Source organism: Anser cygnoides, chromosome 3, assembly GCF_040182565.1.
Source record: "Anser cygnoides isolate HZ-2024a breed goose chromosome 3, Taihu_goose_T2T_genome, whole genome shotgun sequence".
NCBI lineage: Eukaryota > Metazoa > Chordata > Aves > Anseriformes > Anatidae > Anser > Anser cygnoides.
Genome location: NC_089875.1, coordinates 83,377,415 through 83,396,809, shown reverse-complemented (window position 1 = coordinate 83,396,809; position 19,395 = coordinate 83,377,415). Strand labels below are relative to the sequence as shown.

The window sequence follows — 19,395 nt, the reverse complement described above, 5'->3', positions numbered from 1 at the left end:
CAGTAGTAGAGATGACAAATTCCTGTCTTGCTCATCTCCATCATGACACCAGCGTTCGCTGCTCCATTAGTTACGCCAATATAACTGTCATAAGGCAAAAGCTGCAATGTGATCATAAGAATGATTCAGATTAAAAGTACTCTAACACATCATTATTTAAGACTCTGATTTCAGAGTCTTTCTTGAAATTGTAAGAATTGAAAAACACCTCAGGGATTAGATCTCAGAAGCAAGTTCATGGAAATATGAACTATTTGAAGAACTCATCAAATTCAAACTCACTCATTCTGATCTGATTAATAACCTGATACTATAAGGCCATATTTAAGCCGATTTCTAGGTAACTAAAAACTTAAAATGAAAAACATTCACATGGCAACGTAACAGAACACAAAACTATTCACAAGACACAGCTGCATCCGTGCACTGCCTTCTGTGTATCCTGTGTAGGTTTACAGGCACTGTGGTGTGTTTCCATATAACCACTGCTAGGAAATCTGATTTTTACCATTTGTCCATTGGCTGCCACTTTAGATACTTGCTTAACCTGCAGGTTTGCAGAACAAGCTCCAATGGCCAGTTTCTTTAATGTAATCTGGAAAAGTGTGCTGGTGTTAATCTTCTTTTCTGGTGCTGCGGTGCACAGTTTTACAGCATATTAGAAACAACGACTGTGCTAAAAGCATTGAGCTGGACACGAACCAAAAAGAACGATGCTGGACTGACAGCTCAGGGAACTCCCCATCTTTCCATGAACAGCTTATTTAGCAAGCAACTTGGACTTAAAATAATCCAAAATTTAATCACAAATCAAAGGATCTCATCTTACCAGTAACTTACAGAACGTACAGTTAGTTGAAACAGAGTATGAAGTCAGATCCCATCACACATCTGTTTATTGCTCCTTTTCCTCTTATCCCTTGCCTTTTCCTTTATCCATTTACCTTCAATACAATTCTAGCCACTGCTGTCTTTTAGGAATACAAATAGCTTTAAAAAAAAAAAATCTATACTGTACAAGGTGCCAGTTTTTGCAAACTCAACAAGTTGTAAGCTGTGCCGTTCCTGACAGAGCTTACGAATACACGAGGTCTGTACTGACACAGAAATGTACACGGTTCTCACCCTACACTGACTGCAGTTCTGCAGGATGTCTTCACCGGTGTGCATTGCTCCCTGTGTTCACGTGCCCAGTAGGTTTTAAATTAAAGCTCTAGGAGAGCCACATCCATCTAGGATGTCACGTGTCAGGTACTCCACCTAAAGGACACAAAGGGCAGAGTGGCTGAAACCTTCCATTTATTTGACTTGAAGACAAGGAGGGTTCAAGGATGCCACAAGAGGCGTCTGAGATTGATAGACATTTATAATACATGACAGCACGTATGCCTATACCACTGTTGCTGTTTTAAAATTTAAGTAATAAAAGATGACAGCCTTAAATGCTTGGAAAAAAAAAACAGACGTGTGTGTTTTCTTTTAGTACTTTTTCTAAGAAAGTCCTCACCCAGCTGAATTTTACTGGATGTTCTGCCACACTTGTGAGCAGTTTTGAACACCAGATGTTTTGCTCACAAACACAGATGACTGACAGCTAGTTTTATTTGTGAAATGATGGGAATATCCTGACAGCTCAGAGATCACATCTTATCTCATTAGTTGAAAAAAACTTTTTAATACACTTAGATGCTATATATTTAAAATGAGCCCTTGTTCACAAAAATATTAAATAGCAATTCAAAGGAAGAAAATATTTCAAGCCTAAGGACACCTCTGCATTTTCTACTAAATTGTTCCAAAGCTATGTACAATATCAAAAAACTTATTGGAAGTAACTAGCTTTCTTGCACGGCAGCCAAAACCCTTGCTGCACTTCATTCATTCCCTCAGTCAGTGGTAAGGAGACCAAACACTTGGCTTTCTAAAGGAATACCTCATATTATGCTAGTCACCTGTAGGTAGTGTTCAAATTAGTTTTAATGAGCTTTGCAGAAAACTTTCTTCCATGCCAGAGGAATAAACACAACTGAAGAACTGGAGATGAGCACGAAATATTGCACAAAATCTCTCATCACCCAAGATGTAATTGATCACAGTAAGAACTGCTTGCAAGTAATTTCAGCTTGAAGTGAACCCTAAATGCATTTGAGATTCTCAAAGACAACTGCATGAAAGGCTTACATCAGAAGCCTTAAAGCAAGTTAAGAGTTCACTGAATTCATGGAAATTACCTTTACCAAAGTTTTATGCATTGTCACTCAAAGCAAGTTGGAGAGACTACTTAATCTTTTGTATTCTGAACACATGCAACTGTTTCACTGCATGGCACTGATGAGTTAGAATTCATCTGTTTTCTTTTCTTCTTTCTTATACTTTTAGGATTAATGCAAAGCAATGCCACTTGGGCACTTCACTCTATACCATCATTCTCTGAAAGCAAAAAAGCTACTTCAAGGACAGTAAGTATGAACTACGTCAACCTGTAATTAAAGAATTAGTTCCAACAGTACTAATTAGCAAAATATGTTAATGCAAAAAAAAAAATTTCTTCACATAGATTAAGAAAGAAGTCATGCATATATTCAGAGTAAAGGAACAGTTATGAAAATTATCTTTTGGCATGAACATTAAAGAAATATTGAATTTCAAAGTTAAGCTTGTGATACTTCAAACAGTAAACAAGTTCTAGCATCAAACCTGTTGAAAGGAATTGCAATTGAAAAGAAGTATATTCCAAACTTTTATTATTATTATTAAACTGACCACACAAATTAATTTAATAGTCTGCACTATGAAAGTATTTATCCATCAAAAGATTTTATTTTATTTCAAGGTACATTACTCAACCAAGACTTCATTTCATTTTGCTTTTTACTTTACAAAAAAAAGGAAAAAAAATCTCACTAATTTTATGCCAAGAGTAAAATATTCAAATACACTTTAACAATCAAACTTTTACAAAGCAACAAATTTAGTGGCTACAGCTCATACCCTACGTAACTGTGAATATGTGATGCAACTAATGACTGACCGTAAATTCTTTCAACTTCATTTATTCTTAAGAGACAAACTATAAATATGGGAGTCACAAAATGCCAGATCAGAACCCCTCTCCTATGCCGCAGTCACTGCCACATTTACATAGACATCGAAATGTGTGCTCCCCTGTCATCCACCATATGCATATTAGCCCACCTTAGTAAATCACCTGTTTTTAAGACACAGAAGAGAGAAGCAGTGCCCCTGAAGAACTATTGAAATAATCCTTTCCAAAAACTTCCTAATAAACCAATTGCTACAAAACAAGGACAGCAAACTATGTGCTCCTTTACGATTCTGTGGGAAGAGACAATGAAGTCAAAGGCAACCTATAATTTAACTCTGAGATAGATGACTTGCCTAACCTCAGCCTGAAAACTTCACCCTATCTTAGTAATAAGGTGCACCTCTTACTTCATGAAGTCTTCATTTCTAATAAAACTCTGAGTCACTTTCCTCAGCAGGAAAGCACTGCACAATTCAAGGTGCCCATAAGGAAAACAAAGGCATCATATGGACAGAACATATTTTACAGCTCATTCTTCACTGGTTTATGACCAGAATAATATGAAATATATTTGTGCAGTAAGCTTTAAATTCTCAAAAACACCTGAAATCTTTCCCTAACTTATCAATTCTTCCTGTATCTCCTCCAGTGGCAGTCTGGCATTGTAATTTTCCTTCTTAAAGGGCAATTCAGTAGATTTTCTTCCTGACACTATTAAGATCCTTCCCAGACTCAGATCCTACAGAAAAGTACACTTTATTCTGTGTATTGGCTGATCATTATTGGTAAGATGATTCTGCACACATAGATCTTTATCCAATATAAATAAAAATCTCAAATCCTCTCCTTTCTATCTCAACTTTTATATGTACCTTCTTTTGATCTCCTTTTTCTCTATACGCATCCACTGAAGTTATTTCATGAACTCCAGATCTTGTTTATTTCTATTAAATTGCTTCAGCCTTCTAGCCAATAACTGAAGATTTTAATTAATGTGAAAAAGCATAAATTTCCTTTTAAAGATACCGTTGGTTTAAAGCTAACTGGATGTTCACCTCATCTCAAAACATCTGTCATTTCAACAAGTTTAACTGCTTGTTAAATATGATTTAATAAACTATAGCTACGGACTACACTTCCCCCTCCCCTCTGCCCCCCAGTCCTGGTATAGTAAATTACCTTAATAAAGCATTACACGTTATTTAGCCGTGCAGGTTGAAAAAAACAACAGCTTCAGAAGAGCAAGCTCCAATTTTTTCCTCATGCTTCCCTGTATGCTTATAGAGCCAACACTTTCCTCTTTCAATACAACCTTTGGATACTCCTTCACAATCACAGCCAAAGGGTGAGGGAAAAGAAGAAAGAGCCCAAACCCGTAACTCTCAAGTGTTTTAGAGAGTGGTGAGCTGAGCACTGTCACTCCCACTGACTGTCCTCTCACCTGACATAAGAAGCCAGTGCAAGCAGAGCCCCAAAACACGTCCTGACAGAGTGCTCATCCTGTTCACCCCATGGGCAACAAGGGGCACACCGCTGAAAAAACTACCGAAGTGTACTGTCTACAGGCAATTTCAGCAACGGATTCAACTGCAGTTTCAGAAGCTTTGCTATCATCCACAAACATTGTTTGGGTTAGGAATTAATAATTCCTAGATAGGAAGAATGGGAGGAACTCTCTTCAACAAAAGAGGATTGCAGCATATGGACATTGGCAAGCCATTGCTTTTCTCAAGAGCCTTAGAGAAAGAAAAAATAGTACCAGTCTTACCCCAACAGTATGGAGCCTAATGTATGCCATTAAGAATATTTTGAAGTATGTGGTTAGGAACCTGTCTGGCTGTAGAGGCTTCTTCCAGACACGACAGCTTGTGCAACCCCTTTTGAGCTGAGAACATCACATTTACCACAGCATGCTCTCAATTTTTCAGTAAAGCAAAGGCAGTGGGAAGTATTCCATTATCTGCTTCTCTGCCTCTCGGACAGTATGTTGTTCCTTGCAATAATTCTCCTCACACAGAATCAAAGGATCACAGAATATCCTGAGTTGGAAAGGACCCACAAGGGCCACCGAGTCCAACTCCTGGCTCCACACAGGCCCACCCAAAAATCAGACCATGTGTCTGACAGCGTTGTCCAAACACTTCTTCAACTCCGGCAGGCTCGGTGCCCTGCTCACTGCCCTGGGGAGCCTGTCCCAGTGCCCGAGCACCCTCTGGGTGCAGAACCTTTCCCCAACCCCCAGCCTGACCCTCCCCTGTCCCAGCTCCATGCCGTTCCCTCGGGTCCTGTCGCTGTCCCCAGAGAGCAGAGCTCAGCGCCTGCCCCTCCGCTCCCCTCGTGAGGGAGCTGCAGGCCGCCATGAGGCCTCCCCTCAGTCTCCTGAATAAACCAAGGCTGAACAAACCAAGTGATTTTAGCTGTCTGACTTTTATGTCATCCCCTCTAGGCCCTTCACCATCTTCATAGCCCTCCTTTGGGCACTTCCTAACACCTCTGTGGCCTTTTTACACTGTGGCGCCCCAAACTGCACACAGTGCTCAAGGTGAGGCCGCACCAGCACAGAGCAGAGCAGGACGGTCACCACCCTCAGCCAGCTAGCAATGCTGTGCCTGATGCACAGATTGGATTTACATACACTTCCCATGTGTATTCAGTAAGACATGCCACACACAGAAGTGACATTTCAAGGATACTGACAACAAAGGCCTGAGAAAGGAAAGAAAGTAACAATGAGAATGACAATATGGCCTTCCGCATGTGAAAGGTGCGCTGAGCTTCAGAAGACCAATATAGAAGATCAACTCAGATATTCAGCATTTTACCAAGCAAGAGAGACAGCAAGGTAGAACAACTCCACTGCTACTGAAACATGATAGGAAAGTGCATTCATACACTAAACACCTGCCAGGGTAGAAGAATTAATGCCGTTCTTTTCTTCTGCTAAAATAGGGAGGTCAAGAAAGGAATATTCTCTTCTTGTGGCTACTCTTCTGAAAAGCTTAGCAATTAAGAACACTCCAGGAGAGATTTTTAACAAATACAGAGGTTTTACAGCTTGTTTTACAACTAGCTAACAAAGTTCATTAGCACATTTACATAATCTAAATTAGCATGACTACTTAGAAATGTTTCAAACAACTAAACCATTTCTAAATTAGTCAGTAATTCAAATTAGTTGAAAATTGAGATGACAGAAGCAAAAACATAAGTTTACAAGTCTATCAAAATATCAAACTTTTATCAAATTTTACAAATATTTACATTAATTGGGTTAAATTCACTATGTTTACTGAATCAAAACATAAAGCTATAATGAGAGATGATGTTCTGCATTTATTTCTTTAGATTCTTTTCAAGCTTTTTCTCATACTCAGAGAATGTCATCTCAATACCTTGATTTATTTCAAAGACAAGTAAACAGCTCCCCCCAGAGCAGTTATCATTGCTATTCTGTAGATAAAAAGTGACTTATGAACAGTGTGATTTCGACATTCAGCCAGTGGCTGAATCTATTACTCCTAAATCCCATGATTCACTGATCCAAGCCTAAAAAACTTGGTGCTGTTTGTGGAAAAAAAACAAAACAAAACAAAAAAACTGCTGAAATCATTACAATTATTATACAGTACACTCCTTACCCCATCTAGAAGAGTGTTTGTTAGATGTGTGCGAAGATCTTTGCGAAACGGAAATTCCAGATTGGATACGTGAAAAATTGAATTGTCTCGATCAATCATATAAACTTCATTCTTGCCATCAACAAGCATCATGTACCTGCAATGACAATGTTAAGATGTTAAAGATGCATCCTCTAAATCTATTTAATTTATCGTGTTAAAAAACAATCCTGACAGATGTTGTAAGAGAGCATTTAGAAAGGAACTTTTTATAGTTTAAATTTTAAACTTATTGCTTCAAAAAAGCAGTTAGTTTGATCCAACTATCACCAAGAAAGTTTAAAATATACCTACAAGAAGGTCACTGTGTAAAGATAACGTTAAAATCTATCAAAAAGAATAGAGATTTCAAAATACTCTAAGAAATGGATGAGGCTAATTCAGTTAGATTTAACTAAAAAATCTTTCACTCCAATTTTTCTTTATTGAGTGGGCAAGAACTTTACCCATTATAAATCTGTAAAACTTAATTCAAAGAAACATCTTTTCCTGACTATCCAACCCTGCAGTACTACAAAGTCTCAGCCAGATAGCAAGCCTCTTTTCATTAAAGCACTAGGAAGTTTAGACAAGGAACATTCTTCTGTCACAGTACACATAAAGAAAACCCCAAAGCATACTGTGCTATCACAAGCAATTTGTGAGCTTGGTTTAGATGCAAACATCCAAATTTTCTTAAAAAAAATCCTTACGTTATGACGGCACTTGGCAGCCCAAGTCAAGAATTTAAGACCTCTTTGTGCTAAACCCACAGAAGATTGTTCTAATCTTACACAGTTTACATTCCGTATACAATGAAAAACAGTGAACTGGAAGTCCAAGATGACAGGAGTTTCATCATCTACACCAAAATACTTTGAAACAGAGAAGGCATATTTTGAAGTCTCTTTTCAGCAAAGAACTTCGCATACACATAGAAGTCCTCAAATACACTAACTGTGCTGTGAAGGGTAGAAACATTACTTTCCATTATTCAACTAATTCTCCTTGGAAGACCTGGTTCTGAAGAAATAACGAGTTATCAGTAGTTCTTTCTATAATTCACCATTGCTCTTACAAGTAATGCCCACAGGATTTCTGCTGTCAAAACAAAGCAGCAAGCATCCCCCAGAAGCCCTTCAGGTGCTTGGTCTACACAGGCAGCTCAGCTGTTGCCAGCACAGATCGCACCTCTAGAAATCAGTAAATCTGATTACAGGAACACAGATTCATCCATGCAGCTTAAATACATACTTTCTTCCAGTGTTATGACTACAATCATAACACACTATAGATCAGCTTAACCAATATTTCGCCACCGTACTTCGAGATGTTGTGTGTGCGTTGCACAAAAATAAAGGTGACGTGTAGGAGCAGAAAAACTAAAGTCATTGGGAGAGATCGGAGTAGATTAAATTAATGTAACTTCAAGAGAACCAAAAGCTGTACAAGATGCTCTATGAAAAAAATAATTCAATATATACCTTTTAACTAGATGACTTGATGCCAGTTCTTTAGAAGCAAGAATAACTGACAGACAAGATTAGTTCTTCAAACCATGTAAATTTACTCAAAACTAATTATAAAGAGCAGGTTGTTTTTCTCAAAAATTAAAGAAACCATGGGTAGGGAGGAAGAGGTACGTAAGTAAGGGTAAAAAATTATGTATACTATTTTTAATTTAAGTAAGCTTAACTGCCCATCTCCACCACACTTACATATTCTTCACTCTCTTCAGCACATGCTTTCATTGTAATTTGCCTCAATGAGAAGTTAGCTTCGGAAGCAAGTTCTAATACTTCAAAAGATATAGCACTTACAAAAACAATAGTTGTCATCATTACAAATGTGATGCAGTACAAGGTCTTAGGACTGCTTTAAAAAAAACAGTTAAAAGGTTCATTCTCAGCCATCTATAACATCTACAGGTTCAGAGGACATACAGAAGGTTTCATAGAAATGTTAGTCGAACATCAAAAGAAATATTAACAGCACCACTTTCTCTAGGTCTTTCACTCAAAATCTATGGAGATTTACTTAAAACTGGGATAGCTCCCCAATTACTGTTGAGATTCCTGCTCTTTCAAACCACGACACTAACATTACATCTCCTCTCTCATAATCTCTTTTTCAATTGTTTCATTTTTAGGTGTTTATATCACATTCTAAACAGCAGGAAAAATACAGGACTTAAGGATTGCACACAAAGGATTTCCAATCAAAGACCACAAGAAATCACAATTATACCTTACTTTAGAGAGCAAGTGAGAAAGCATGCACTTTGAAGACAAAAAAAAATTGGTCTCATGACAATAAATGAGCCTAATGTAGACCGTTTGTATGGATCTCATGATAATTTAGTTGCACTTACCAGCTACAGAAGACCTGCTGTGCAGGAGCAAGGCATTAGGCTGACTCAGATATGTGAGTTTTGAAAAGTTTTGGTTTGTTGTTTTTTTTTTTCCCTCCTTTCAATGCTAGAAGACTGAAAACATTCCCCCCAGTTTAATAAATTAATTTACAGATTTAATATATTCAGTCATAGCAAGGAAACAGGCATACACAGCACATTAATGTTTTACTTACTGCAAACTAGAGCTGAAAACAAATTAAGGAAACAGAAGAAATTTATTGCATTACCTAATCCATCACCTTGACACAGAAAATCTCCAAATTACAAACATCCATGCTGAAGTCTATCTTTGAACTGTTTCCCACAACTGGCTTTGGAAACACCTTGTTTCAAACGTATCTCACAATATTCATCTATCTTCTCTCTGTGAATTTCTCTTTAGTGAGAAGAGCTAAGCACATTCTCCTTGTTTTAGAGCACAGGCTATATAAACTATATGAACTTGTACTCTCTCTGTATAGCAGATTGTATCTAAATTATCATCACATTCACTTTAATTATCAAAGCTTTCTCAAAACAGGAAAACACCAGTTATTTCAGAGTTATTTTAAATCAGCTTGTAGTTTTAGAGGGAAAGCTGTGCCACACATTCCTTTGCACAAATATACATTAAAAGTTCAGATAATCATATTATTATTATATTGTTTATCTCAACCCAAAAAAAGGGACAAAGCTATCCCTGAATTCCTAATGCACAAGTAAGAGAAAAGCTCGATATAGTGAAGAGCACGTCTCCAAAACCTTAAAGGCCTTAAAATTTTAGAAATCAAACTTTATTAAAATCAACCCACCAGCTAGCAAATGCATAAAACTTAGCTCAAAAGCTCAAGCTAGGTATATCTTATATATCTTAATGGTTACAACCAGTAAGTATTAATCTTAACTTGGAAAATAATCAGCACAAGCAAAAAAAAAAATTTAGATCACCATTTCTTTTTCCATTTTAGCACTGACAGGAAAAACTACAGTTGGACTACCTGTAAACATCAGTTATAAAAAAGTAACACATACCAATGGCCACCAAACACCCAGGATCACACACTTAACCCATCAAATACCCAGGATCACACACTTAACAATACCATTTTTTGTTTCTAAGAAAAAAAAATCATTTTGCTCCTAAACTATATAACCAGCCAGCAAGTTAACTCAAGCAACTTACTTTTGCCTGGCATTCCATTTATAGCAGGATATTGTGCAAACATTTTTCATAGTTGGACCTTGTTAAGTGAAGTGAAAGATTTGAGGAATCTTTCATGTCCCTGGATCCACTTTGTCGAGAAACTCCTCCTAAAGACAACTAAAATTAATTGCACATCCCAAAGCTAATGATATCCGCTATCAAACTGGAAAGTTCTGTGCAACAATTTCAAGCTTTTAAACAGTACTAGCACACAGAGAGGGTATGTGTGGCTGGGTATTTCCGCCCCAAAAAAATATTGTTTTAAACTTGATTTTAGTTCTACCTCAGTGCTAAGAATAAATCCCAGTCCTTAAGAGACTCAGTAAAAGACTTCAGTAATTTAGAGCAGGATTTTATGGATCATCTGCTCTCCTGTTGTGCAACACACATGAGAAAGAGCAGCAAGGCTGCCAAGAGAAAAGGTAGGTTTAAAATATATTTACGCTTTCAGGAACTTACTATATTTCAGGCAACGTACGGTAATGCTAACAGCAATTAACCAAAAGCAAGGCCAAAATTAGAATTCACATTTGCAACAAAACGTCACATTTCTCTGATTAAAACTAAGCCATGAAATCATCCATTTAAGTCTCTCTTGTGCCTCAAATCCATCTGTTTTGATTACGAGCTCACATGACAACAGAAGTGACCTATTCCACTGTCTAAAAGCTGTAGAGGATTCAGCGGCTGGGATGGCAGCTGGTTTCTTTATGAAGGGCTGTTATCCTATTGCAAAGCTAGTCTAAGGAGTCTGGCTCTTCAAGATGCATTATACACACCCAGAATATTTTTGTACAGTATAAAAACAACTTTAATCCACATAATAATCTTGCAGGTGTCAAATACAGGAATATTTTTCAGCAAATCAGCTACAAATACTTGCTTCTTCCTATATTTGGTACCCTTACCCACAGGTAATTTAGCCTATAAAAGTCAGTATCTTTATTCAACTAACAATAACCAAAACTAAGTTAAATAATTCCTTAGGCCTTCCATTAAAACTTATAAGAAGTTTTTAAGACTGCCTAAAGAGTTTTGTTTCTTTGAGTTTAAAAGTTAGGTATTTCAAATATCCAGAGAAGAAATTCAGTGTCACTGTGATTACAGAAAGCATGACTTGAGAAAAGCGTGGACAAACTAACTTGATGTAAATAAAATAAATATTCTATACATAAAAACTCTGAATCTGTTCCAAACAACAATTCATCAAAATGTTAATCATTAACAACATTAGATAGAAGAAATCTGGTCAAGGATGGACTGACAACTCACAACTCTTTTATGAGTAGCTGATAGCTGAAAATGTACAAAAAGCAAATGAGCTACACAACCACACCAAGGTTTTGGTCAAATTGAATTTATTAATTAATCAGATTTTTTTCTATTTTTCTTTTCTAAGTGAAAAGGTGCAAGTTCACATGTTTAATGTCAGGCTTCAAATTTTCTCCACACACTTCAAGCTTTCTTGTAGAAATCTTGTAGACTGCTGGTCAGTACATTTCTGAACATTACCTGGATGTGTCCTGACAGCTGATGTTTAAAGAAGTTAATTAAGGTATCGGCATCACCAGCACTCACACCAGAACGCAGAGAAAGCCTCTTGGCAGCACCACATTAGCAAAGAAAGAATAACGTCCATTTCTCAAATACGTTCAATAGGAACTAACATGGCATACAGGAGCTTAACTGCCATGTATTGTATTGCGTATTGTGAACACTACTTACTATTACAGCTGTACGTTTATTACTAATTATCTCCATTGTGTGAGCACCCAAAAAGCTCCAATTAGGAAGGAGGCCCTATTGTATTAGATTCCCTGCAAGTACACAAGATGACACGGTCCTGTATCAGACAGCTCAGTATGAATTTAAAACAAGGCAAGTGAATAAAAGAGCAAGACTGGAGCAACAATAGAAGAGTAAAGACAGAACTGGTCATTTACCTTTAGTAACTATACATAAAACTGGAGAATCGTGTTTGAATGACAAACATCACCTCTCCAAACTGCCAATCTACCCACTACAAACCAACCAATTTTCATTGCAGCAAAAGTTCTGGCAAGTGAGTTAAAGAAAAAAGGGTCATAGTGTCCACACAGATTAATCTCACCAGCAGATAAAATATCTGCATTCATAGAAATCATAAAATCTAAAGTTTCATTAAAACCTTTTTTTCCACTCATTTCTGGTCCTGAGGCAAGGTTCATTACTAATTCTAATCAGACCTTAGTAGTAACAGGATGATTCAAGAAAACGGGATGAAAATTTCATAGGAAAAAATTACATCTCTTGGCATTAGACAGGCAGATCTCCAAAGCACTTACTAGCGTATAACAACTTTAATCTTTAAACTTTAAAGAATGTCAACCACCAAACATCATCTTGAAAAGTTCTCTTCAGAAATCAATTACTTCTAGCACGTCCAAGTAAAGGCAATTGTTTCAAAGGCCCAGGTTTGCCTTCACATATCCTCTCCATGCAGTCCACATCAGTTGGGCATAAAATACATGTTAGAAGAATGATTTTATTAAAATCCCATTTTTAGTTTTTGTTGTGGTGGTGGTTTTTACACAGTCCCATGGCTGACTCAAGCTATACTGAAAGTAAGTTAAAAACTCACTTTTCTACTTCATATGGATGTTTAGTATTTTTCACCATTAAATTGTGAAGTACCCTTTGGGAAAATTTTATTTGAGCCAAAATACGGCAAATTACTTAGTTTCCCCTTGATCTACAGTCAGGAACAAGAGCAGAACCACATCTCCAAACCCAATACTGCATTCACCAGAGCGTGCTGCCTCATTCCTCTTTCCCAGCCGATTAGCACCGACAAAGCTGGCTTTGAAAGTACTCAGCACAGTACCTAACATTCAGCATAGCATTTGCCTGTATATATTTATGGTGAAATCGGTTTCCTAGACGTTCAAAGGAGTTTTGCAACTGACATAATCTTACCGTACGCCCTACCTATGTTCAAATTCTTTCTCCCAGCCAAAATCCCAGCAACTACTCTATCGCTAAGGCAATATATGTTAATTTTGTACTACTCCAAAGGAGTTTTGAAACCTTACGAACATTAAAACATATAGCACAGCTTTCTCAAAATTTGAGACCTCTTCTTCTAACACAAAAAGAATTTTCTGAAAAAAAAAAACATGCTACATATAGCAAGTGGATTAGTAATAATTTTTAAAGGAGGCTTAAAAACGCAGCTCATACAGGAGCTTTTTTGTCCCACAGTATTTCTTTAGATGGGCTGTAGCACTGTTTATTAATTATTTTGACAGGGCATTGATGTTTTTTTTTCCCCCTTAGTAAATATGCTTGTGTCTATACTGCACATTAAAGAAGGTAAAGCTTAAGGAATTCCATCGTCAACTCTTAAGTGCAAAAGCACGACAGTTCTTCATTCCCATGGGATTTCATTACACAGGCTAAAATTCAGCTTTGTAAAAGCTTTGCCCTCCCACACAAATAAGCCTTACCCAACTCAGAATGGCAATTAGTATTGCTAACGTGTTTGCTGACGCACAGGCAACAACAAAATGCTGTTTTATATATCATTTTTAATTTCTTAATTTCCTTTTATGACTGGCAACACTTCAAAATCATGAGTGTGCTGCCACTCCTTAGATACATCACCTAGGATGAGGCCAAGCCATTCAAGCACTTTACTTAGGATCCTGCCACTCCTTTCTGACAAGACAGCATCAACCTCTGGCTAGACACATCAAATGCTGTAGAGAGCGCCAGGAGAATGAAAACAAATCAGTGCCCTTTATCCACCGACACTAGGAGATTGTCTATCTGTGTCACTAAGCTGTTTCAGTTCCACGTCCTGGCCTCAATCCAGATTGTTCTGGGTCCAGAGTAACAGTCTAAATTAGATGAGTTTGTAGTTGGCCTGTGGCAGATGGAGCAATACACCCTAAAGCCCCAAGAAACGGGGAAGGCTCAGCTTGCTTTCTTCTTACATTAATTGCTTCTGGCAATGGGCACCGCTTCTGACTGGCTCCTGAAGGATGACAAAACCTGGACACAGGGACACTAACACAGGAAGTTATGTGAAGATTCAGAATATTATTTTCATTGTGCAAACAAAAGGAAAACAGGAACTTTCTAATCAGCACGCTAGCAGCTATGTCACAAATACCATTTTCAAGTTCATACGCACATTTTCATTTGCGCAAGCAAATAGTGTATCTGACAGCATGAAGCAGCTACACGTAAGCAGCTGTGGGATTACGTACCTGACTTGATAATCCAAATTCTGAAGGAAAAATCTGAAGGGAGAGAAAACTATACGTAGGCCCCCTGGGAGTTAGACTGCTCTGAAAATACCAACGCTTTCTATTTCTCTCACATACTTCTAGGTTAAATTCTACTATCAACTGTTTGCGCAATATTTTAACCAAAAAATAAGTAGATTCTGACTGACAGTAACTTCCAATTAACAGCCTCCAGCTCCAGTATTTTGTATTCATGACCTTGCATTTTCTGCAACTAAATATCCTTCCACTTTATTATTTTGCTCCTCAGTGTCTTCAGTGACTTGTCTCTCTTATTTGTTTGTCAAAACATACTTGTTTTCTGTTTCAAAATTCTTATGAACATAAAACTGGGCCCAACACCTGATATTAGGATCTCCGCTTGTGGCTTTCCATACACTTTCTTCCAAAACCACCCACTGCCATTTTCTTTCAATCCATTCTTTACCTGCCTTGCTATTCAAGCATACTTCATTAGATCCAGTCTCTGTAATAAATCAAAATTTTGCCAAGGTTCACAGGCATGAGATCTGACACTATTCCTTCCTTTAAAAAAATAATTAAACTCCTTTACACGGCATATAAACAGCAACTGAAATGGATGCACTCAGAAGAAATGAAACTCATCTCTACTGGAAACTGAATTCCCCACTCCTCCTGACCCCTTTAATTAGTTCCCTCAGTTTATCCAAATCTGTCAACCTAGAAAGAAACATTACTGATCTACTGTTACCTTTCATTGCTTCCACAATGCTTTAAATTTAAAGCAAAGCCTTTTCATCAATGAACCAAGCTTATCTTCTACAATTAAGATTTTATTTATTTTTTCATTTCCTCAATATTAAAATACTGCCTTATATACTGCTACTTAGTAAATAAATTCATCTCCTATTACAATCAGAAGCACCTCAATTTGTAGTCAAATTCTCCACCAACTAATCCCTGGAAAGAAAAGGTGGAATTCAGCTTCTGATTAAGTTTCAGAGTTGTAAGGTGTCTACTTCAGGGTGAAATTAATAGCTCCCTAGGCTTCAATAATTGTGTTGCCTAAATTCTTACTACATCAGTGGAGATCTAGACACACAATTTGCATTAGATATTAAAGCATGCTCACATGACAATTCTAGTTAAGCTGAGTATCTGCAGCAGATTCAGCAGTAACCCAGAAGTTTATCTTAACAATCCTGTAGTGATTTTTTTAAAAACACAAATTCCATACTATTTTTCTATCCTTCAGCTGTTATGGAAACAAAGTTAACCCTCAAAATTTATTTTGCATCTTTCCAAAATAATGCTTTCTAATACTCATGATAGTCGAGAAAATTATCCTAGCTTATCTGCTATACCAATATGTAATTTCATGAGAATTTTGAAGTTTCCCAACGTTCAGCTTTATGTTCTGAATCACACATTCAAGCTATTCCATCTTACCACCCTGACTTGATGCTATTATGGGAAAACAAAAAAATCTCATCTTATTGATCACCTCATATTACAGTGAAAGTGCTATGCCTATTTTTGCTTATCTGAGACCACAAACCTCTTAAAGTTGGTATTCCCCTGAATATATACACTTCATGCAAGTTACCACTATAGAATAACAGATATCCAACAGCTTATACAAGTTATTGTTCTTCATAACCTATACTACTTGTTGGTCCCCTCCACTGTTACCTCACTCAACACCATTTTCTTTTTCTCTTCACGCCTACCACCGCTCTCCTTTCAACTCTGAATGCAAGTTTTCCTTTTCGTTTGCTTCCCTTGACAACTCAGGGTCCAGAGGAGATGTGTTGTGACCATTAAGACATCATAAAAAGTGAAGCAGTCAATCTGCAGATTACACCACTTAATACAGAATGCCCCAAACTACAATAACAATGCAGGTTTCAATACCCAGAAGGTACGGAGACACAGGCAGGAAGAGATAGGTAAGACCACACACTCCCCCTTACAAGCTTTTGAATTAACCCTGCTGGCTGAGAAAGCCGATACAGCAGCCACATTTTAGAGGTCAGTAAGACCACAGGAACACTCCTGCAGTCAAAAAACAGCAAACAAATCATTAGGTCACACAACTAAGAGCACAGTGCATAACACAGAAATAATGTTGCATCGTTACACAATTTACTAGCATCCCCTCACCTGGAGTAATATGTGCACCAGCATTAATAAGGAAACAGTTTTTGAATAAAGGGGGAGCTAATGGTAATACTCTGGAGCACAGGAAAATGCAGAAGCGTGGAAGCTGGTATTTTTTCTCCTAATAAAATATCGTAACTTAAACTGAGTTCAAACTTCAGTTTTTCCTGTTTTATAAATCAAGGATAAAAATGCCTTTAATTAATTTAACAGATGGCAAATTAAAAACCAATGCAGAACTATATTTTCTATCTGAAGTATTATTAGATTGTGAAACTCTGCAACAGCGCTGTTAAAACCAAGAATTTAGCAAGGTCAAAAGAAGACTATCCCGTTACAGCATTTTTCTTGACAGCCTTCCAAGGTTTTAATTAAGTTAAAGACACAAAAAATCCACAGCACTATTTCTTAAAGGATATTAAACCTTATGGGTTAAATTTGAAGTTATCTTGTTATCATTATTTGACCTACTACAAAGGGTAAACTTATTCATAACTAATATATAATGAACTCTAAGAATACTTCAATAGGAAGTATCTGGTGTTGAAAACAAAAGAACTGTTAGCTGGTTAGAAAACGTGTGATCCAGTAACAGAACTTGTATACTAGCAGATTTATTTTAAAGAGTAGATTCTCTATGCCTCACCCAAACTTTAATGAAGGTAAGTGGTCAGATACATATTAAAGTAAAGTACATCTCTACATTGGATGGAAGAACACTATTGGAAAACAATTGTGCAGCATAACATTCCGATTACTTTTCTAAAAAGTTGTCACTTGTTTGAATAATCTCGTAACATAAGCTTGACTGAACTAGTGAATTCTCTCAAAAGTAAATTCTATTACTTATTGCAAATATTCAGCTTAAAGCTTGACTGAATTTGTTTGACTGCATTCCTCCTCCACAAATTTTAGTCTGAAAATATCTTGTAGATTTAAAGGGAAATTCATGCCTGAAGCAAAGAACCCAAAAAATGTAACGCAGCAGCTATGCAGAGGTATTTAAAAACCAAACCAAACCTTAGTATCAAATGACAAATAATTACATTCCACCCTTCCCCAAACAAGAGAACCTTGTTTCTCATGGAAGTCCACTATGTAACAGCCAAGAAAAGCATATACAGCTTTGAAAAAGGAGGTTCCCTTAACTTTGATTTATGCCAGAATATATGCTGGGTCGATTCTGTCTACATCACAGGCACCAACCACAGAAGAGTACAACTGTCATTTGTGCTCACAGATTAGAAGACTAGCTCCAAGGGAAAATGCTGCCCTAGATATTTGTATAGGTACACTCTACAGACTCTACTATCATTCTTCCCTGAATAAACTTAATCCATTACACTTGATGAAATGTGCCCATAACACTCCCAAGAGAACCAGCAGCACAGGACACGCTGTTCCACCCTCAAAAGTGGTCTATGAGGAAGAAAAATTAATAAATAAATCATTAATCACTGATATTCATGGCTTGAACATCAGGTACAAAAGGAGACACACCATTTATCTCAATCTAATTAGAATATTCTAGGACTACAATTGAATACTCTAAGATTAGTATTCACAGCACAAGCTACATAATACGCATTTTAATACATTAACTCTTTATAAATAAACAAAAGACCTTGCTTAAAAGACAATCTGTTCAAATATTCCAATCGTTTTATATGAATAATTAGTTAAGCAGTACTTTTCAAAGTGCTCAGAACTATGAGCATAAAAACTTGCTCCAAAACTGTGAAACATCAAGTCTAGTATTTCAAAAAATGAACTTTTAATGGCATGGTATCACATTGGAAGCGCTCTTTAACCATCTAAGAAAGGGACACAGAAGCAACAGCTTCTATTTGTGGTTTCTCCTCAGAGTCGTGACTGTTTTAGGCACGTATAAATGAGACCACAACCTAGAGTAAGAACGCATTCTTTGGCCATTTGAGTCAATCTGGATCCAAACTGGGGATAATATGACCTGTCGTACCTATTATTTTTATACACTGATTCAATGATTTAAATGATTCAATGATTTAAAAAGACTTCAGGAGGTAGAGAAGTAAAAAAATAAAAACAATGACACCCACACCAAATGAACCAAATGACACCCACACCACAGCAGTGTGCTTTCATGGCCAAGAGGGCCAGTGGGATCCTGGCGTGCATTAAAAGGAGCGTGGCCAGCAGGTCAAGGGAGGTGATCCTCCCCCTCTACTCTGCCCTGGTCAGGCCTCACCTGGAGTACTGTGTGCAGTTCTGGGCTCCCCGGTACAAAAAAAGACAGGGATCTTCTAGAAAGAGTCCAGCGGAGGGCCACAAAGATGATACGGGGCCTGGAGCATCTTCCCTGTGAGGAAAGGCTGAGAGACCTGGGTGTGTTCAGCCTGGAGAAAAGAAGACTGAGAGGGGATCTCATCAATGTGTATAAATACCTGAGGTGTGGGAGACAGAGGGATTTGGCCAACCTCTTTTCAGTGGTGTATGGGGACAGGACAAGGGGCAGTGGCCACAAAATGGATCACAGGAAGTTCCGCACCAGCATGCGAAAGAACTTCTTCACAGTGAGGGTGACGGAGCACTGGAACAGGCTGCCCAGGGAGGTTGTGGAGTCTCCTTCTCTGGAGATATTCAAGGCCCATCTGGACGCCTACCTGGGCAGCCTGCCCTAGGGAACCTGCTTTGGCAGGGGGGTTGGA

The 19,395-nt window shown here is 37.5% G+C and overlaps 1 protein-coding gene across 3 annotated transcripts in view; it reads right to left on the bottom strand.

Moving 5' to 3' along the window:
* RNGTT (RNA guanylyltransferase and 5'-phosphatase) overlaps nucleotides 1-19,395 on the bottom strand; it is a 188,401-nt gene that overhangs the window by 130,247 nt on the left and 38,759 nt on the right. For all 3 annotated transcript variants that reach the window (XM_066994542.1, XM_048049476.2, XM_013180124.3), the window contains exon 9: nucleotides 6,685-6,820. In XM_066994542.1, the coding sequence (XP_066850643.1) occupies nucleotides 6,685-6,820 (136 nt within the window). The remainder of the gene's footprint in view (nucleotides 1-6,684; nucleotides 6,821-19,395) is intronic.